This window comes from Aphanomyces astaci (assembly GCF_000520075.1).
Source record: "Aphanomyces astaci strain APO3 unplaced genomic scaffold supercont1.3, whole genome shotgun sequence".
In the NCBI taxonomy this organism is placed as follows: Eukaryota; Oomycota; class Saprolegniomycetes; order Saprolegniales; family Verrucalvaceae; genus Aphanomyces; species Aphanomyces astaci.
In genome coordinates, this window is record NW_009798266.1 from 788,545 (window position 1) to 809,203 (window position 20,659).

Below are 20,659 nucleotides of genomic sequence, written 5' to 3' on the forward strand. Positions count from 1 at the left end.
ATGGATCGAGTGACATGACTCACAAATTTGGATGAAATGCACAATATGTAGTACTCCTAATTGCACTCCTAATTGCATTGCAGCAAGTCAACTCGTGTCAATATGCAAACTTTACGACCGTCTCTCAATGTGCATAGAACCAAGGGATTGTTTGCATTCAGTTAACCCACGATTAATATCACGGCGGGGCATACTCGTTTGGATTCCACGCATGCGAGTGTTGTTGAAATTGGGGGGGGAAGGAGGGTGGGGGAGGGTACGATGCCGCCATGGATTGCTGCAGCACGGAATGGTACAATGGATGGCCAGCAGGCACAGCCACGTACACGACGTTGGGTTGGTGGTAGTTCATGTAAGTGGGGGGCGCCCCAAAATACCCCCCTGGTGGGTTTGTAGGTGGGTTGTAATACGACATGTCCAGGGGTGGTGCTGCCTGGTCAAACATGGTAGCGGGTGGTGGTGCAAACTGCATGGTATTGAACGGGCGAAGACTAGGCTGGGGGGGGATATTCCATGTGGTGCTGGTGTTGACGTTTGAGGGTGGTAGGGGGGTCGTAGTTTGGAACCCCTGCTCCAAGCTGGCGACATTGTACGGCCCGGGGAAGTGATTGGTATCGCTTCTATCAATCCACCAACATCAGTGTATGTATACACAAACTATGGTGTGTGATACGCCTAGTTACCTGCGAACTCGGGGATCGTGGCACCCTTGTGTAGCCATCGTGACAAACCGACTGTCCTGCTGTGGGCCAAACTGTGACGTGGCATGTCCTCCATACTCTGCTGCAATGGCTGGGGGGTCCACGTAACGACGAGCACTGTTGGTCGCTACGTTGGCAACCTCGTGAGTAGAAGCACCGGGGTTGAGTTCGTCCAGGGTGTGAATAATACTGGACTGCCTTTGGAGGCCAGTCGGCAGTGGTGGCATCCGACGACGGGTGTCCAGGAACGAGTTTGAAGGGGGCGGCGGCGGCGGGTGATGAGCGGCGCTCTCCGTCTGTGTGTCGGCCAGTGTCGGATCGTCTTGGGGCGGTGCGGTGCGTGGCCTTGCTGCGTCTTGTGGCTTCACTGTCACAGGTCGCACCGGCCGCCGTCGAAACGTGAGCACGATGGGGCGGGCTGTGGACGCCACGACGGCGCACAGCTCGCGGAACCCGCCGAATTGGGCGATGGGAATGCTGTTCACAGCGACAATTACGTCGCCGCGCTGGATGGTTCCGCTTTGCACCGCTCGTTTCGTTGGCTCTGGCGCGGTCGGGGTCATGCCGAGCACACGCAGCCCATTCTGAGTTTCTCCAATGTGCAGCCCCAGCGATTGGTCATGAAACGACATCGACGCTTCTTGTTGATTGTCGGCGGCAGGCTCTACATCCACCGCGGGGTGTTCGAATCCGTGTCGAAGCGCGGTCAACTTGGCCAGTTCGCGCGTCACGGGCACCGGCAGCCTTCCCAGGCCACTTGTCGTGTCGGCAACCAAGGCGCGACACTTGTCGTACGTCGGCGGCTTGGCCAAGTACAGCTGGAAGAAGTCGTGCATCCAAGCGCGGGCGCGTTGGACTTCAGGTGCCAGCGGAGCCCGCGCGTACTGGGTTGCGATGTGGGCAAACTGTAAGCACCGGTGCACAACGCTGGAGTGAAGGAGCGGCTTGTACACGCCGTCCACGCTCTCGAGAAAGCAATGTAGACACGTGTGCATGAAGTGCGTGTCCGAGCGGGACGCCGGCGCCGCGTTCTTGAGCGAAACACTCAGCACCATCGTCCACACACACATGACTGCCGAGTGGTACGTACTCACAAACACGAGCGGTGTCACAATTGTCCGAGGGTTATCTATGATCTTGCGCATTATCGCATGCAGCTGGTTCAACACGATTTGCAGGGACTTGGTGAATTCCGCGAGGTTTTCGAGGGTCATGGTCGCACACGCTACTTTCCACGCAGGCACCACGGCCTGCACGACGTTGCGCAGCATCACATATTCTGAAATCAGTTGGTTTGATCTTGTCGGCAATGTCAAGAGCGCCTGCTTTTTTCGAGGGGGCTCGGCAGACGGAATCGGAGGGGCGGTCGCGGGCGAGTTGGCCGGCTGGTCGCTTAGGGTGTGGAGCACAGAGGCAAAGTCCTAGATGTATATAGTCACACTATGGAGATAGATATACAATACACACTACTTACCCCAGCCTCGGCCACGGCATCTGCAAACGCCGATACAAACGCTTTGCTTTTGGTCTCGAGCATCGACTGGTCGTAAATAAAACTGGTATGCTCTGGCCCGTTCCATGGCTTGAGCACGGTCGAGTCGATGTTGCCACTACCATAACACATTATTATTGGAGAATGAATCGACACAACCAAATACATGTACAGAAGGAATTAGCCAATCCGATTGCACGAAACAATTATCCTCAACGTCAAATTAGTGTGTGACTTCAATTAGTGTGCACCAAATCGCCACAGGAACCCTTTTTACATACAATAATCCGTACAAAGAATCGATGGATTTGGTAAATCAGCACACAAACGTCCAAGTTTGGGGTAAATGGACAATATATATATATCCCGTACAAGTGCTTGCGTCCAAAGTAGTATACGTCCACGACTTGGTTGCGCGAAGGCTCCGAAGGCAGCATTCCTAATCACCATAAGAGAATAGCATAAAACAACTGCACTGCCTACTGTACCTGGCGTGTTGTCGTCGAGCTTGAACCCACACACGAGCACGGGCCACCAGAGCTGATCGTTTAGGAACGCCCACGCCACCCCCTCCCGAACAGGGCTGGCGGCGTCTGCTTGTGCCTCTGTCTTGACGGACGAACCTCCGTCCTCCCCACAGGTTGGACTCACGTTGTCCCCTTGTGGGATCGAAGCGACGGCCACGGCTGCTCCAAGCCCATTGAGTGAAACCGGCGCTTTGTGATCCACCACCTTGGAAGGTTCAGACGACACCCCCGATGATGAAGGTGACGAGTTCGCGGAAGGATTTGTGTTGGTATTTGGTGGATGGGAACAACGTGAGTCGGAGGATTGTAGAGTGGGCGGTGTGGATTCAGTTGTCAATTGGCTTGGAAGGGGAAGGGGGGGAGAGGGGGGGGCTTCCTGTGGTGGCGAGTCCGCGGGCGACGGCGTCGAGGCCTTGGAGGGGACGTACGGCGGGTTTGGGTTGGTTTCCGGGGCTACCATTACATAGTCCTATATATATAAAATCAACTCTATCTTTTACAAAATGGCCAGATGGACGGACATACATACCTTGACTTCCTTCATCGCGCGTGCATACTCTTCGTCTTTGCGAGCCAGCCCCACATCCCCCGCCAAGTACTTGGCGTGCTCGGTGCATTCCCATGGTTTGATTCCAGTATTAGACACGGACGCAGCGGTGTCGTGCAGTCGACTAATCACCAAGAGCATGCAACATGATACAACGCAGATTGATTCATGGACGTGATTGTACATGATGTGCCTGCCAAAGAAATACAACAGGCGCTGGGTTCCTGCGTTCGCTTGCGCGATTCGAATCTCAGTCGCATACGTCGCCTCTACGTGAAAAACAGTAAACATGATTTTGCTTGTACTGTATGTAGTACCCAATTTCCGAAGCTTGGAGCGTTTGTCGGCAGCTTTGGCATGCGTCCCGATGACGTCGGGGTCGCACACGTACACTGGCCACCATGTCTTTCCAACAACGTAGCTCCACGCCAAGCAGTGAAATGGCAGGTCGTCTGCTGTAAGCACATGGCCAGGGGATGTCAACGTCGTGGTGTCGTTGTCCAGGTCTAAATCAAGGTCAGGTGACGATGGATCTTCAAAGGGACCGTTACCAATGACGACAATTGCATCTTGACACGGTTGCATTTTCGTTTGCGACGATGATGAAGGCGGAGGTTCAAGGGACAAGTCCATGTCTGATGGAACCATTCGCGGCAACAGTCTCGTTTCCTCGTTCGCGGCGACGAAGTCCTACCAACATGTTACCACATGGACACGACGAATGGAATGCTCGAACCTTTGCTTCACGGATAGCTTCCCGAAATGCATCTTTCAATGGACCTCGCTTGAATTGGGAATGACCGTGAAGAAACTCGTAGTAGCGTGGACACATCCACGGCTGCAGAGTGCCGTCGTTGGGGGCGTGGAGACGACTACATGGAGCTTAACATGGTGGAAGCACGATATGATATACGACGTACAAGTGGTGAGCTCCAAAGTAGAAGACAAGGAAGAACTCGTTTGGCTCAGCTTTGGCCTTTCGTAGCATTCGCCGATGGCTGGACCCTACGAGCGACGATTAAACACCATTCGTCGCCATGAAGCTCCACGTACCTAGCGCGTACAGCTCATCCCGGAGCTTTGACGGGTCGCATACATACGCTGGCCACCACGGATTCCCGTCGGACCTTGCCCAGACCACGCGGCATACCTCAACCGTAGTCAAGGCATTCCCATGCCCTTGCATTGCCTTGTACAGCGTCAAAATATATATGTCCGAGTTCAAAATTCAATATATACAGATATTTTGAAATTATCTAGGACCCGTCTGGTCTTTTCAAAAATAATATTCCATTAACCAGAAAAAGCAAGGTGAAATAGGCAATTTTGTATGGAGCGCAAGGTGAACCACCTTGCGAATTCCATAAATAATTCTGAAATTGTATAGTTTCAATTAAATATATCTTCAAGTTAGTATTGATAATTTATATTTTTCGCGTGTCTGTCTCTTTTTGGAATTCGCAAGGCAGGTCAGTCACCTTGAGAATTCAAAATTGTCCAATTTTGTCCAATCAGATGCGGTGAAATCACGAAAATCGCTGCGTAGATTCATCACGCCCTGTTGCGATATATTGCTGTTATGGCGGTTGATGCAAGGACCCTTGAGATAATTGTAGGCTGTGTATGAGAGCAAGGTCATGTGATGTGGTATTCAGGACTCGGTCAATTCTAACAGGTCTCATTTCACCACTTGCCTACTAACCCAATGAAATTGGTCATCCCACATTCCACCATCCAGCCCGTGTCGGTGCCGTACACCTCCCTGCCGGTGTGATCACGTGGTTGCGCGGACGGTGGCGCAAGACGTCTTGGTGGCACCCATCGCAAGTGCTGAAGAGGCGCCTTTAGCACTTTGCGTTTTGCGATGGGTGCTACCAAGGCCTCTTACGCCACCGTGTTGGCCCACCAGTGCCACCACGACATTGCGACCCACCCGAGCGCACAACCTAATGCTAGGTGTAAGGGGAGAACCACATTGGACATAGTCGGAGTGCACTCATCAGTGCACAATTCTCTGGGGCAGCATCACACAAAGCTCTACAAAATTCAAAGTTCAAAATTGTAACCCTTCTGTCAGTGTTATAGCCAATTATGTACTACCTCCATCCGAAAATAAGTGATTGATTTGGGAAATTCGTCATATTTCAAAGAGTTTTGTGAATTTTTTCGAGGAAAATGTATCAGCTGGCTCGGGAAATCAAGCACTATCTTCGAGGACTGAATACGCTTATATCAGAGCTCAAATGCCTATTTAATTCGCAACGACTTGTAGCATACAAACTCCAAGATGCTATCGGATTGAAAAAGGTACAACTATACTTGAATAGGATAAATACCAATGCAAAAAAAAGCCATGTCAACATTTCCAGTGTTCAATTTCACGTCATGCCACAATCTGTTGCTACAAAACCCAATCTCACTCCGCAGCAGCGCACAGACGTCTGCCACCATCTCCTCACTCTTGTCGCGAGAGATGGTAAGCTTCCCTACGGCTCTTTTCGCAATGTTGCGGCGCAGTTTGCCTGTAACTGGCAAACGGTAGCACGGCTTTGGAAGAGAGCTGCGTACAACCCAGGATCGAACACCCTGTGCCAAGACGTCGCCTCTCGCAAGATATGGAGTTAGCTAGGTTGAGCTCAAACCTTGAGCATCTCTGCCTTGCGTCATACGATGCTGACGAAGAAGGAGTGGACACAAGCTGGACAGACAGCTCTGACTCGATTGACATAATTATCTGAGACTTTGGATTGGATAGTAAGTTCCTAAATATGTTGCTTTTCATGGTTTATAATTGGTTGTTGACTTTTTTTTGTCAAATCAGAGGCATCAAAACTGAATCAATCACTTATTTTCGGATTCAAGTTTTGCCAAACCAATCACTTATTCTCGGATGGAGGTAGTAAGAAACAAGGTGTGATGGACTCTGATTGGATATTAAAAAGGAGCAAGGTGGTTCACCTTGCGAATTTCATTATTCAAAATTCAATATATACAGATATTTTGAAATTATCTAGGACCCGTCTGGTCTTTTCAAAATTAATATTCCATTTTTTGGCAAAATGGGATTAACCAAAATTGCCATTTTCATGAAGGTTAAGGGCTGGTCTGGATGCCACGTTTTCTGTCAGAAAATGGCCTTTTTCCAGGAAAAATATCGAAATTGGAATTCCCTTGAAACGTGTGTCTGGGTGCTACAAGAAAATTTTCTCCAGAGATTAAGTGCCATTTGGTTGATTTATGCCAGAAAAAGAATACGCCAAATCGACGTATTTTATTCCTGTGACTTGTCTTGGATAAGCCAAATTGTAAAGAACAGTTCCTCTTCGCTCATTTCTACACTTCCGTGACACAACATCCATGGGCATCTGGACCGACGAGCTCGACAAGACGTGGCTTGAAGAGCTCGTTCACCAAGCGGTCGTCTTGGGTAACAAGTCCAACAGCGGCTTCAAAAAGGAAGCTTGGACTGCGGTACTCTAGACACTCAACGACGCTCATAACCTCGACCGCAAAATGGTGCAGTTAAAGTCGAGGTACGACACGATCAAGGGGATGTATGGTGTGGTCGTCAAGCTCGCCAATTCCAGTGGATGGGATGGAGTCATCAAGGTGCCGTGTCAAATGCTTGTCAACAACGTGGGATGACGTTCGACGTATGACACCGATGTCGTGGCGAACATGGCAAAATCGCCCGTTTCCCCAGTTCGCACATTGTGTGACCCTATTTCGGGGGACAATGGCAACGGGCCGATTCGCGACTGCGTCGGCTGCGCCCCCTCCAGCACAAGTGTATCACAACGAATACGAACACTAACACGGCGAAGTATTGGAGAATGATGCCAGCGATGACAGCAGTACTGACGAAGTGCCTCAAACCAAGTTGACGCAGGAAGAGCACGTCAAAGCGCTTCCTCCGAGGAACGCCAAAAGAAACAGCAGCGAACGCCGCTCGCTTCGAAGTTGTGAAATGATTTTCGTGCTGTTAACGACGCCGCTGTCAAAGATCTGGAGCTTTTGATACAAGTATTACGCCCATCGTCCGTGGGCAATGGAATGTCGCCGACTGAACGAGCCATCAGAACATTGCAGCAAGATTTTGCTGACGAGTTGGAGATTGACGACATGGTGTTAGCGTTCGACATTATGGAAAATGGTACGCGCGCCGCAATGTTCCTTTGCATGGAAGGTGAAAATCGTTCTGCGTGGTTGCGCCGTCAGCTGAATCAACTGACGACAACTACTATTGCCTAGTGACAATTTAGTTAGGAATTGAATTGATTTCATTTCACAGTCAGTCTTTTTTAACTTATCGGTACTTTTGATATAACACAACGCGAAACAACTATTAATAGTACTACCATGATCTTGAACTTAGTTACGTCTTTGCTCGCGTATAATAGCTAACGTACATTGGTATTGCGACCACATTTGGGACGCAATTTGGTCTCTCCATACTTTGGTTTCTTCGCTATCAGGTTCGTTCGCAAATTGTGGTCTCTCATTTTGATTCAATGGCATGTCACGCTGTTGTCGAATCAGTGCTGCGGCTTGAGCTTCAAAGACCCCACAATCCACACCACTAATGCGAATATAGTTGTGAAGCGTGCACAATGCAATAACTAGATCCACCTGGAACCCGTAATCGTAACGAACCCCATGCGACATAACTGGAAATCGCTTCTTCACAATGCCGAATATTCGCTCAATGCAGTTTCGAACTAGGGCATGTCGGAGGTTGAAAATCTCTTCATTGCGTTGGGGCTTCAAGCGTCCCAAACCGTACTCTTTCAAATGGTACCGAGTACCGTATGGTGTGAGGCAACGCAGGGTCAAACCAAAGCCCGCATCAGCAATGTCGTATTTGTCGTCGTCCATTGTCAAGCCTTTCTCCAGTGCATCGGCATACACTTTGCCGTCTCCGGCTGACCCCTCCCAGCCCTCCAGCACGTAGGTAAATTGCAGGTCAAAATTGCAGGCTGCCAGAACGTTCATAGTGACTCCCTTGCGGCCTTGAAATGGAGCACCTTGATCTGATTTGACCCATACCGGAATGTGGGTGCCGTCAATCGCCATGCGGCATTTCGAAAAGTACGGCGTAAACTTGAGGTTGTTCTCGATAAATGCCGGTGTCGGGGAGTTTGCAAGTGGCAAGGCCATGTACGTGGGGGCCAATTGCTTAACAGCATGGAGCACTCGCCGGAGGTGACGTGTGACGGTTTCGCCCGAGTGTTGGAACCGTTACTGGAGGTTGGCGCTTGTTACTTGTTGCCCAGCAAAGTACATAAACACTGCAAGCTGTTCAACGGAGCTGATTCTTCCAGTTGCCTGAAGCCCAGCTTTGTTAACAAGCTCGTCGTGTAGCATGAGGAATGTCTCACGGGATATTCGAAAGCTGTCGACGAAGGCGTCGTGGTTCCCGATCATCATCTCTTGGACCCACATCGCTCCTGTCAGGATTGATGTTCGTTTTGGTGTCTTGTTAACGAAAGCAGCGTAGTGGTAGCTGATGTATGCCATCATGAGAAGTCGCTTGCGTCGGTGAGCTCGGCGCCGCAAGTAGAGCAGCCATAGCTCGTGACGCATCGCCAATCCGACTTCGCGCGTTTTTTAAAATGCTCTGATTGAAAACTTCCGGATTATAATGAGGTATCCAGACAAATTGGTTCAAATATATTGTGGCAGTTTTCCTAGGTCGCTTGGTGTTTTTGGAAAAAGTGAATAAAAGCGCCAGAAGGATTTCTGGCGGAAAAATAATGGTGGCATCCAGACCAGCCCTAAAGGTCTATTTTGTAACATGGCGTTTTGGACCACCTCAAGGAGTAAATCCTCCCACTTGGAATTATTGGATTAGGGTTACAGTAAAATTCTTCAAACAAGATACGATGTTTCAGATTTAATATTGAATTCGGCCCCAAAATGGCATTTTGGGCCAGAATATTGAAATATATCTAGTTGCCAGACGGGTCCTTATTACCTACAGTGAACTATTCGCATCAACACATACATTACGAACGACCGAGCGATGGTGACGTGTGCACCTTTTGCGATTCCGTCATGATGCCAAGAGGTCTGCATCTATGTACTGTACGTTGAATTGCATTATGTTGTGAGTTCTACTTGCAATGTCCAATGCTCGGATGGAACCTGAATGAAATGAAACCGCTGTATTAATACCATAATGGCAAAAAATATAGATATTAAAATGCTCATATATAAACCTTCGTGAGGGTGTGAAGCAACCGCGGACGATCACCACGATCACCACCCCCAATACATTCAAGGCAGCTACGCCACTTCGTCCACCCGTAGAGAGTAATCACACGCCGCGCATCTCCCCATTGCCCCGAGCGCAAACAAGTAGCAGTTGTGCCACCTCGTTGTCCTCATCACTATTCATAGACTTCAACCTACATGCCTGATGTACGCTTGGATATGTTGTTGACATTAGCGAGATGTTTGCATACTGGTAGAACCCGAGACTGAATTGGGTTGGCATAGTACGTATGCGGCTGCGTTGGCGCCACCCAAATGTCATTGGGATATACTGCACCATTTTTCCTTTAAGTTCAGTTTATTTTCGGTATGTTTCGTCCGACTCGCAACTGATTCACGCCATGTGCGTTGTGTTCGCCGAACATTCGATATATTCATCCAGACCCTGCATCGTTGCAGTATATTTCGACTAATGCCCGGTATATTTCACCCCACAGCCGGTATATTTTACAATTTGTTCAATATATTTCAAATGATGTTCCATCTATTTCGTTTTTAGATGCAAATCAAGTAAATCGCAGGTAGTGGATACTGTAGCGTATTGAACTTGTCTAAATCTTAGATCTGGGACGACGTGAATCCTCTGCAACCTTACACCTTGTAGCTCAAGTTGTTCTACGGTCTTGCCCAAAATGTGGGTGACATGGAAGTTCCCTGATGAAGCAGCACGTTGTTTTGCTTGAGTTGCATCTAAAAACGAAATAGATGGAACATCACTTGAAATATATTGAACGTCTGGACGAAATATGTCGAAAGTTCGGCGAACATAACGTAGATGGCGTGAATCAGTTCCGCGTCGGACGAAATATACTAGAAATAACCTGAACTTACAGTTAATGGTGTAGTATTATATGATTGGCTTAAATCGTTTATGACGAATCACAACGTGGCGGTGGTTTGTTTTTGCAGTTCAAATATTCTGAATTCACTATAAACTTCCAAAATTCGCCTGGTTTGTCTAATCAATATTGAATCACGCCGGAGTTCTGATTGGTTGAATATACTTGTCCTTTCGGTAATAGCCAATCAAATCCAATCAATATTGGATCAGCCAATATCGTCGATTCGTGATTCGATTCGGTGGCGAGATTCGATTCGACGGGGTCTGGAAATTCGTGTCGAATCCACAATAATGAGCCAAAACCAACCCAAACGAGAAATTGTCACCGGTATTCGCATTAACTGTAAGCGATCGCTGCTAATAAAAATTCGTGTACGCAGGCCGAATCCCAGTACGGATCGTGTCCTACGTTCGGCGTGGACAACATCGAAAGCCTGCTTGTGTGATTGGCGCCACTTGCAACGATGCAATGAAAGGGCTGCTTTCATAACATGGAAGCCATGGCAACGTAGATGCCTAAATCTGGGGCTCAAATTATGCAGGCGCCCCTTCATCAAGTGCAGTACCACTCCGTCCCAAATCACTGACACGTTTTGGGTTTGCCACATAGCAGTTTTATGACCAATCAATGGATTTGTGTGAAATTTGTACCAATCAAAAGAGAAGAATCTTGGCTATAAGGTCACAAAATTATATTGTCATTCTTCCAAAAATTGCGTGTGTATTCTTCAAATAAAATCAGCCGCTCAACCCAAAATTTTCAAATGTTCACCGGACTTGAAGAATGTATGGAGATTGTCTCAAATATATCGAAAACAAGAGGTGTCTTCGGCTGTATAATTTAATTTCCAGGAAGATGTCAACGTCACCTAAATGTACCATTGTATGAGGTGAACAGTACTTCCGTATACACTTCGAAGGCGTTCATCAGTCAATATGCAATTGTTTCGAACTTCACCGTGTTGTGTGGCATGACATGAGGAAAAATAATTCGGTATAAAGTTGATATATGATATGCACGATAATTTGTTCACTGAATACAGCAAGGGTGTCGGCGCTGCACATATTTGTATTGAACAACGTGACGAACAACACAACCATCAACATACTTTGGACGGTGGGTCTTTATCACCGCAATGTTGTGTGACACGAAATAACGAATAACACGTCCAGGGGCACTTGATGTGAAGTATGTGCTTCGTGGAAACAGCAAGGGTTTCCCACCTACGCTGTGGTGAAAAAATGATGCAGGCAATTCCATAATAGAAATGTAGGTTTGGAAAAGCTGGTTGGCAACATCAGGTCATCCTTGGTTTCGTCGTCCGAATCGCTTGGATACGCCAACTTAATTCGTTGCAGCAACTCGCGCAGGGCTTCGCTCCCCGCATCAGGCGGAGATTGTTCACCATCTGCAGCAGTGTTCGGTAATTGCTGCACTGTCGCGGTGGTCCGGGGTGGTGCCTTCAACTTCACCTTCCCCTTTGTCGATGCCGTCGTTGTCGACTTCTTCTTGGCCTTTCCATTGGCCGACACTTTGGTGCGTTCTATAGTCGCTCCTGGTTAGACCATACCATTGGGCTCCATCGGGGCAGCTTCCATTACATTTAAGTTTCCGTTCGCTGGCTTGGTCGTAGCCTTAAACAATTCGTTATTGCCTAATTAAACGACATCAGTGCCAGATAGACCTTTGCCATTTGATTTCAATTCCCGACTAACAGCATGCTGATAGTTACGGTAGTTTGATACGCATCCTAAAATATGATCTACTTCACCCCATACGGTAACCCTGATGCCCCTTAAGGCATGTCCCTGGGTGAGAAGTGTACATTATACGTAATGGGGTTGAGTTCCAATGACAGCAACCTACTAGAGCAATTAACTAGTATCTACTTGGAGGCAGTCATGGTATCTTGGTTGGCTGACTTCTTGCGGGCTTTTGTGGCGCCCTTGGAGAATGACGGGGATTGGAGTACCAGGGAGAGGATGTAGATCACTTTGTTGAAACCAGTAGTTTCGTCAATGGAATAGATCCCGCTAGCGTCCGTGAGGGTGGGGCCATTCGCAGAGGGGGAGGCGTTCATGTCGTGGGGGACCGTGCCCGAAGCGTGACCGACATGGTTGATCTTCAAGGCGGCGCGGTCGAGTTTGAGACTAAAACCGTCAAGATGGTAGAGGAAGGGGCGGATCGCCTTGAGCGGGACACCCCACGTCCCTTCAATGCTGTGGGCTTCTTGAAATCGACAAAGTCCCCTTCGCTGAAGTTGAGTGAAGCCGCGAGCTTCACGGCGGCGATGCGCATGGCTTCAGGAAGGCATTGTTTCGTAGGGCTGGCTGATGCAGTAAGGCGTCTGTGTGGGTGTTTAGCTCTTGGGCCACGCGGAGTACGTTGTCGGGAGAGGGGGAGGTGAGGTGTTGCAGTAGGCGTCATATGCCTCGAAAATGGAGACCGCACGGTTGGGTAGGTCGGATTCGCGGAAGAGGTGCGTGGCCATGCTTCCTTGTTCGGTGCGTACTTTGGCGATGTATGTGTATTCCGGGTCGTTATGTGCCCGACGGCGCTTGATGAACGAGACGATAGTGTAGCCAGTGGGCTGGGAACGTGGGTCGGAGGGGGTAGATGAAACGGAAGTCGCAGGAGCAGAAGCATTGGTGGCAACGACGGCGGCAGAGGACGTGTCGGCACTAATTTTGGCGCGTGAAGCGGCATCTTGGGCTTGGAAGGAAACTAGAGTGGCGCCTGTGTCCGCCTTTTTTGCAGCTCGGGCTAGTTGGGCCAGGCGAGCACGTCGCACCTTCGCAGCAGGGGTGGTTCCAGGGGATGCAGCGAAGGTATGTCCCTGGGCTTGCAAGGCTATCACATGATTATCCGACCAAGGATACCATGGATACAGATTCACGTTATACGAAGTACGACACAATATCCCATGATATGTGGAAAACATTTCTACCTGAAAAGGATTTTTCGCAGGTACGTAGTGCGTAAATTAAAGGTTGCCCGATATTGTAAGTTGCAAGTGGGATTCTCTGCATAAAATAATACTTTGGTAACGCCACCCAATTATCACAAATAGGAGTTTTCACTCACCATCAACACTGCACCTGCCAGAATGTATTCATACTGCGTCGTATTTGCTTTGAAGGTTTCATGTCCAATTCCATTGGTTGAAAAATGTCCATTTTAGTCCAGTAATTTTGCTAGCCAATCAATTTCCCACATATCAAAACACAATGGAGGAGGATGACGGAGATGCGCTGGTTGACGCCTCGTCGGACATGGATCAAGGTCCCATGGAGGCGGAAGGCGAAGATGCGCTGATTGCCACCTTGTCGAACGCGGACCAAGGTCCCGAGCAGAATTCAACCCCTGCAGTACACATAGAAAATAGGTTAGGTGTTTGTTCGCCTGGTCGCCCCAAGATATTCTACGGCCGACCGCTACAGAAGCGACCGTACCTCCGCAGCAGCCATGACTACCAGGAAAAGCTAGAGGTTATAAACTTCTATGCTTTGCATGGAATGCCTAGTACACTCACTCGATACTACCCTAAGCTTGTGGGGAACGACCACCGCAACATGTGATTGGTTAAAACTCCGTACACAAGTTGAAGAAGTTGGGTACTCCTCGCGGTCGAACTTGAAGAAATTGCGCAACGTCGGCGTTGGAACCTCTTTGAACCATGACACCGAGGCCATTATTGTCCAATGGGTACAAGACATGCGCAACGAAGGCATTCCAGTGGCTACAATCATACTCCAATTGAAGGCCAAAGAATTAGCCGAAGAGCAAGGAATTTCAGCCAATAATTCAAGACGTCACGCGATTGGTGCACTAGTTTCGAAAGCGCCAGGGCTTCAGACAGAAGACCAGACAAGGCCAAGACACACAAGAAGGATCTGATGAAGCGCTGGAGGCATTTAGTACTCATATCCATGACGTACGTATTTCTACACTCATACAATACTATAACTAATGACTTGTTTAGGTGTAACACTTTGTTACACAAAGTGTTACAATGCTGACCAAAACGGTGTGTTCTACGAATAACTCCCGAAGCGAACGATCAATGCACGTGGTGTGAAGACTGTGTGGGTTCCTTGTGGGGGCAAGGACAAGGAACGGTCAACTGCAATGTTGCTGGGCGACTCGGAAGGAAACAAGTACCTGCTATTCATCGTGTTGATGCAGAAAAAGTCCACCATCGCCACGATCCTCCGCGCGAACATCAACGACAGAAATGGATTTGGCGTGTTCGTATGGAGCAATGGCCGAGCAAGATCTACGGCAACCCTACCGCTTGGTGGAACGAAGATATATCTGTGGCGTTCCTGCGCTTCCACTTCGGCTCCAGGCCCAACATGGACGAGAAGATCTTGTTGATCTGGGATGACTTTTCCGCGCATTTTACGGAAAAGGTATGATTTCATCCAATGAAAATGATTTATTCTAAATTTCCGGATAAGGCTCAAGATTGCGCCAATGAAATCAACGTGATTTTGGAGAAAGTGCCGCCCCGTTTCACTTGTTCGTGTCAACCTGCGGATGTCGCGTGGAACGACCCATTCAAGATACAGTTGCGACGCTACTGGCTTGACGCTCTTATGGAGCAAATACGGATGCGCGAGAATGCTGAGCCCTTCCGCATGGTCCCACCTGAACGGTCAACCATCGTTGTGTGAATCAGCTAAGTGTGGACGGATGTTCTGCCGTCGACAATCGTAGCAGATTTCCGTCGAACAAGGTTGCTGCGCACTGAAACGTCGTCGCAAGATGTGGCCGACCTGGATGACATTTACGAAGAGTCGCTCGATAGGATTGCGTGGCAATTGGGTAGTATTGATATTGGTGGTGACGTTGCGAAAGCATGGATATTTTCGATTAGTACTCACTGTAGTACATCGACTTGTATCAAGTCGGATTTTGCATATTCCAAAGCTAGTTTGCACTGCCAAGAACTGTGAACGACGTAACGATATGTTCGAAGTTGTCGTATGCATTTCATACCGTATATATTATGATTTTAACACTATTGCAATGTACAATGCCATCGGATTTCATCATTTCTTGCTCAATCACCAAGTTTGATATATTCATTTGTGGGTACCTCATGCAACTTCTCTATACGAGCGGTGCGTAAGTTTATTTATCTTGTGTGAAGCGCAACTTGACGTGCCGCTGTGATCTAAGCCTATTGGACGAGACCATACCATCGAAAAGGCTACTCAAATGTCGGTGACCATCAACGACGTACCACGTGCGACAACGTTGTCGTTCGGCTGGTACAAGAGATTCCTTGACCGCCACTCGCACCTTAAGGTGTCCAAGGCTCGTGTGCTGAGTAAGCCTCGCAATGCAGTGGCCAGTAACGTCGTCGTCGATTTTTTCCACGAGCTTGCCCACGACCTGTCGCTCGTCAACGTGGACCCTTCGCGAATCTTCAACATGGACGAGACAAACTTCTCACCCACGAAGACCAGCAAAAAAGTTGTCGTACACAGAAATACGAAGGCTGTTTATGCCGAAGAATCTTCGGCCCCGTCCCATGTCACCATTGTTGCATGTGTTGCCGCCGATGGAACAAAGTCCTGCCTCTGTTCATTTTGCCCGGCGAAAAAGTATCCACGGATACCTGCGACAAGTTGACCATCCCTGGCGCTGCTCTCACGACGTCTGAGAAAGGATGGACGAGCTCCTTTATCTGTGGCAAGTGGATGTCCATGCTGGATGCCAATATCCCTGCATCAACAATGCGTCCGATTTTGCTGATCATGGACGGTTGCTCGTCGCACTACTCTGAGTACATCTACCCGGAAGCGACGGCCTTAAAAACATTTTGCTGCAATTCTTACCAGCGAATGCGACCCATCTGTTTCAACCGTTGAATGTCTCTGTCTTCCGTCCGTTCAAGCAAGCTGTTCGAAATGCGATTACGGACACAATGTGGACTCAAGAGGCTACTAGCATCACTAAGCAGCGTGCCATCGAAATCTCGTGGAACAACTCAAGCCAATCAGCTATCGTCAATGGGTTTGTTCGAACCGGCCTGTGTCCGCCATCATTGCACAAAATGATGTATCGTTTGTCCCTTTAAAGACTATCTTTGGTGGATGACGCCGGAACGAAACCGGTTTGGATGAAACGGCTTTTGGAGATCCGTGATCGAGATCTCCGCCTTTCCCCACGAACGAAGCAAAAAAAGGGACCAGAAAGACCTTGACCCCTGGTGGGGTGTTTCTCACGCGGAATTACAATGCGACACTCCAAGCCCACGCAGTTGCAATGCCCAAGCGGAAGAATAAGACGGCAAAAATCGTCAATGTGTTGTTTAAGAACCATAATATTTTGGTTTTTGTGATTTTATGGAAATGTTAGTTTGAATTGATTTTATTTGTTGGCAGTGGTTTATGATTCTGAATAGTTCCTAGGCATCGTGCCCACCTCGAAGTCTGATCTTCGCTGGCTAACCCTTGTCCTGCCCCAACTGACCAGCTTCCGTTGTAGAGAAGTCTTACAGTGTGTGGGTACTAACTGTAAGCGAACGCGGGCGCACTTGACGGTGACGAACATTACGCCGCAGGTACCCGCATTAGGAGCCAGGATGAAAATTGCAGAATGACAAATTAATTTGCTGCATGAATGTATCGTCGCACGCATTGAATGCATTGGCAGTGAATGTGCAATCAATTTAATGCATTGTCGAACACGTTGAATATGCTATCAACTGATCCGACGTGCTTATTGTCGAACGCATTGAATTGGCAGTGAATGTGAAATCAATTGAATGCATTGTCGAACACGTTGAATATGCAATCAAATGATCAGAGGTGCTTATTGTCGAACGCATTGAATGCTATCAAAGTCCAATCAAATGATCAGACGTGCTTACGCATTGAACACACCAAACATCCACGTTTAGGTTATCTTCAGTCACAAAAAATTCAGTACTTAATTCCTGCCGATATTTCATAAACCTTTTTATAATTTTCAATCCAACAGCAATATCCGACACCTCAAATCTCGATACTTCAAGTACAATCATCGGCACATCAGTGGTCCGACTATGTAATCTGCCTTTCTCTCGAATTTTGTATTGCGCCGATACATTGCTTAAACCGATATATTCTGGGTGCCTGAGAAAGAGCTTGAAATGAGCTTACAGGACATGTAATCCTCGTTGTCCTAGGTGAAACGACGGCTGAGCAATTCACAAGCGAAAATTCACAAAAATCGGCACATCAATGGTCCGTCACGTTACAGTACGCAAATTCCACCTGGCTACAGTATTTCGACCGAATACGCTGTAAAAATACAGTGCTTTGCTTGAGTACAGTGCTGGGCGGAAAACGAAGTTAGAGTGGGACATGCAACATTTAATAACAGGCACCTCACAGCAAGTAGAATGAACCATTTTGGTTCGATAAAATCAACAGACTTTTGGTGTCAATGCTTTCTGGTTACGTTTCGAAACTAACCAATCATAAACTAGTAAATTTCAAATCCATGGTTTTGAACATGGTTTTCAAATCGCAAAATGACCAAAGCCAAGACCCAGCAGCGCCGTTTCACTAACCGTGATCGCATGGCTCTCCTCGTGCAGTTCCACGCATCTGGCTATATCAATGTACATCAATTCTGCCAGGACAACGACATCGCATACGGGACCTGGCAAGGTTGTCGACGAAAGGAGCGTCAAATCATGTCCAGCACGCGCCACGGATGCAAGGCCACCATGGGTGGCGATGGCCGAAAGCCCACCGCTACCGAACTCCTGAAATATATGCGAGAACGTCGTTCCAACAACACGTTTGTTCGTGTGTTCCACCTCATGCAATGGATCCGCCAACACAAGAAACCGTGGCTTGTGTCTTACATCGAAGCAAAAAAGGGCGAAGAGGTTGGTTACAAATCTATCCGCTGTCATTTGCTTCGATTTTGAGCGCAACCGGTTAGTGTGATTGAGCTGCTACCGAAAAACTCTACGAGCAAGTGTCAACCCTTTGACGTTGGGATCATGGGTCCATGAAGGCTATGTTGAAGACCGCATGGTTTTTGGAGGAATACGAAGGTCATGGAATGGATCTGACACTTCAGGAAAAGCGCATTGCCATCATAAAGTCGACAATTCGAGTCTGGGAGAAGATTAGTTCGGAGGTAGTCAGAGGTTCATTTGAAAAGTCAATTCCATCCATAATGCAATTTTAAATGGTCGTGTCATATGTGTGTGTGCTTGGTAATGTCGGCAGGAGGGTTCTCGAGGTAAACCCCCCTACTTCACAGAGAGTGGGGTCCATTTTTGCTGAGTCGTGAATTTGGTTGCTTGTGAGACATGAAGTGTGTAACGTTACACTGGAAGGTGACTGGGCAATATTACGGTTGTTCCATCCAACAGGATTCGTTTATTCTTGATGGCCCCTTTTCTTCGATGACAATTTTTTTAAATCCATCTTTGGCGAATACCACTCTCTATACAATTTTCAAGTGACAATAACAGTGTCACTGACTGCGTTTTTCCGCCCAGCACTGTACAGTAGTGGTATGGAAATAACTTATTGTCGGGGTCGCCGTGTGTGCTACATTGCGTTTCGTAGGTCCGTCACTTTAGACCGACTCATATTTCTATTTTATCCAAACACCGAGCAGAACATGCATGGACATGAACGCACCTTGCATCCTCCAACACAATGCTCGAATGAGGCCATGCCAGAATTGTAGTGCCTCCACGGTCTAATTATACACCAATATATAACCAACAGAATACTGTAGTTGTGTCATTGCTTTTGTGTTTGCGTTTTGAAAGTAGTGTTATCTGACTGCATGGGACGTAATAATTCAGGTTATTGTAATTGCAATGGGTGAGGTATTATGATGATAGAGAATTTCGTATTCCTTCGATCACATGTCACAACAACAATAATTGACCGAATAGAATAGTTGCGTCTTAGTTATTGGGTTTTCCTGTTCAGAACTGTGCTTTCTGACCTCTGTGGACGAAATATATCTGGTTACTTGTATGTAGCGAATCGAAACAAACACATGGCAGGTCACTGGACATTTCTACTTGGTTTAAGTATATCTTTTAAGTGGGAGTGCCGTTCCTCCTACAAACCAAATAATATGACATTTGTAAAGGAAACGACAACACGACTGTGCCACTTCCACAACCTCGTCGCCGTGTGTTGAAACGTTGTCTACTAATCCTTTTTCTTCACACATGATAACCTTGACCCTTTGGTCGTGATTTCTGAAAACATATCATTAAATTCGGCGATTTCTCATCGAAATGTCCAAGGGCATTTGAAGGCAACCTGTGAAGAACGGACTCAATAGCTTAAAAACGCGAAATGAGGTCTGAATAACGGACGAACCCACTGAATGCGTGTCGTTTTGCATTCATTTTGAAGCTGACAGCTGTGCAACCTTGCGCTACATACCGGTATTACAGATACTACTGTGCGCTTTAATCCAATCACGTGCTTTTCCTATTATCACATTTTTAACCAATCATATGCAAGATACCTTTTACCGGAAAAGCGGCCCTGGCAGAAATGCAACTCGACCTTGCAAATACTAAGTAGTAGTATTTCACATTTTCAACCAATCAAACTCAAGATATTTTACCGGAAAAGCTACCCTCGCAGAAATGCAACTCGTTTATTTAAATAACCAATTGCGGATTTACAATGTCGGAAGAAGTAGTGCTCCGTAAGTCGGACGGCTTGTTCTACATCACGTCAATGAGCGCGCCTTCCGAGCCCACTGCAAAACCAAGCATGGCTTGAAGGTGACCCTCTTCAAAAAGAAGTCAATCGAAGAGAAAAAGGCCAAGGCACGGCAACGCAAGCAGCAGCGAAAGGCAACGCGCGAAGCGTTGCAAGCGATGGCTGGCAAGACTTTCCGTCTAAAACAGCGTGCACTATTTACATTTGCCGTCGCACGCGTCCGTGGGGCTTACCAAGCAGCAAATCCAATCGTGAAGATCGATGATTCGACGGTTCCTGGTGCTGGTCGAGGATTGTTTGCCAACGTGGATTTGTCTGCTGGTGATATTTGCACAGTCTATGACGGGGAAAAGGTGTACGAAGAGCCAACGGATTACGAGTACGCGTGTCAGCTTGGCGTTGTGACAACGAAATCGTGGCTCATGGGTCTCAAAGACCCAGTTGCTGGCCGTGGACTTGGGTCCTTTGTCAATCGTGAAACTCGCGGGAGGTCGGGGTGTTTGAAGAATTGCCAGCTCATGAGAAGTGGAAACGCGATTTGTATCAAAATATTGAAGTCTG

The 20,659-nt window shown here is 47.8% G+C and overlaps 8 protein-coding genes across 8 annotated transcripts; 1 reads left to right on the forward strand and 7 right to left on the reverse strand.

Annotated features, from left to right (window-relative positions):
- Positions 1-128: 128 nt before the first annotated feature.
- Positions 129-4,485, reverse strand: H257_01848 (hypothetical protein). The gene is made up of 12 exons (XM_009825262.1): positions 4,321-4,485; positions 4,188-4,272; positions 4,004-4,139; positions 3,819-3,957; positions 3,585-3,773; positions 3,452-3,536; positions 3,250-3,391; positions 2,682-3,189; positions 2,566-2,632; positions 2,176-2,311; positions 684-2,122; positions 129-620 (listed from the first exon to the last, which is right to left on the reverse strand). The coding sequence occupies exons 1-12, from the start codon at positions 4,451-4,453 to the stop codon at positions 179-181; spliced, it is 3,501 nt and encodes a 1,166-aa protein (XP_009823564.1). The 5' UTR covers positions 4,454-4,485; the 3' UTR covers positions 129-178.
- A 1,159-nt stretch (positions 4,486-5,644) lies between these two features.
- Positions 5,645-6,049, reverse strand: H257_01849 (hypothetical protein; the record flags this gene model as incomplete). The annotated part of the gene is made up of 1 exon (XM_009825263.1): positions 5,645-6,049. One exon carries the CDS (start codon positions 6,047-6,049, stop codon positions 5,723-5,725), a length of 327 nt encoding a protein of 108 aa, XP_009823565.1. The 3' UTR covers positions 5,645-5,722.
- Positions 6,050-6,624: 575 nt separating this feature from the next.
- H257_01850 (hypothetical protein) lies at positions 6,625-6,912 on the forward strand (the record flags this gene model as incomplete). The annotated part of the gene is made up of 2 exons (XM_009825264.1): positions 6,625-6,738; positions 6,790-6,912. The coding sequence occupies 2 exons, from the start codon at positions 6,625-6,627 to the stop codon at positions 6,910-6,912; spliced, it is 237 nt and encodes a 78-aa protein (XP_009823566.1).
- Positions 6,913-7,802: 890 nt separating this feature from the next.
- On the reverse strand, positions 7,803-8,424 carry H257_01851 (hypothetical protein; the record flags this gene model as incomplete). The annotated part of the gene is made up of 2 exons (XM_009825265.1): positions 7,803-7,820; positions 7,897-8,424. The coding sequence occupies 2 exons, from the start codon at positions 8,422-8,424 to the stop codon at positions 7,803-7,805; spliced, it is 546 nt and encodes a 181-aa protein (XP_009823567.1).
- Positions 8,425-8,505: 81 nt separating this feature from the next.
- Positions 8,506-8,850, reverse strand: H257_01852 (hypothetical protein; the record flags this gene model as incomplete). The annotated part of the gene is made up of 1 exon (XM_009825266.1): positions 8,506-8,850. The coding sequence occupies one exon, from the start codon at positions 8,848-8,850 to the stop codon at positions 8,506-8,508; it is 345 nt and encodes a 114-aa protein (XP_009823568.1).
- A 2,755-nt stretch (positions 8,851-11,605) lies between these two features.
- On the reverse strand, positions 11,606-11,980 carry H257_01853 (hypothetical protein; the record flags this gene model as incomplete). The annotated part of the gene is made up of 2 exons (XM_009825267.1): positions 11,606-11,925; positions 11,953-11,980. 2 exons carry the CDS (start codon positions 11,978-11,980, stop codon positions 11,606-11,608), a joined length of 348 nt encoding a protein of 115 aa, XP_009823569.1.
- Positions 11,981-12,267: 287 nt separating this feature from the next.
- On the reverse strand, positions 12,268-12,680 carry H257_01854 (hypothetical protein; the record flags this gene model as incomplete). The annotated part of the gene is made up of 2 exons (XM_009825268.1): positions 12,268-12,532; positions 12,583-12,680. 2 exons carry the CDS (start codon positions 12,678-12,680, stop codon positions 12,268-12,270), a joined length of 363 nt encoding a protein of 120 aa, XP_009823570.1.
- A 61-nt stretch (positions 12,681-12,741) lies between these two features.
- Positions 12,742-13,307, reverse strand: H257_01855 (hypothetical protein; the record flags this gene model as incomplete). The annotated part of the gene is made up of 2 exons (XM_009825269.1): positions 12,742-13,232; positions 13,286-13,307. 2 exons carry the CDS (start codon positions 13,305-13,307, stop codon positions 12,742-12,744), a joined length of 513 nt encoding a protein of 170 aa, XP_009823571.1.
- Between the last annotated feature and the right edge of the window lie 7,352 nt (positions 13,308-20,659).

Excerpts from the sequence above, each read along its gene's own strand:
- H257_01848 (XM_009825262.1), bottom strand. The coding sequence starts at position 4,453 with ATGCAAGGGCATGGGAATGCCTTGACTACGGTTGAGGTATGCCGCGTG. Across the intron at positions 2,123-2,175 it reads ATGCCGTGGCCGAGGCTGGG|GACTTTGCCTCTGTGCTCCA; the intron begins GTAAGTAGTGTG and ends ATATACATCTAG. Across the intron at positions 621-683 it reads CACGATCCCCGAGTTCGCAG|AAGCGATACCAATCACTTCC; the intron begins GTAACTAGGCGT and ends GTGGATTGATAG.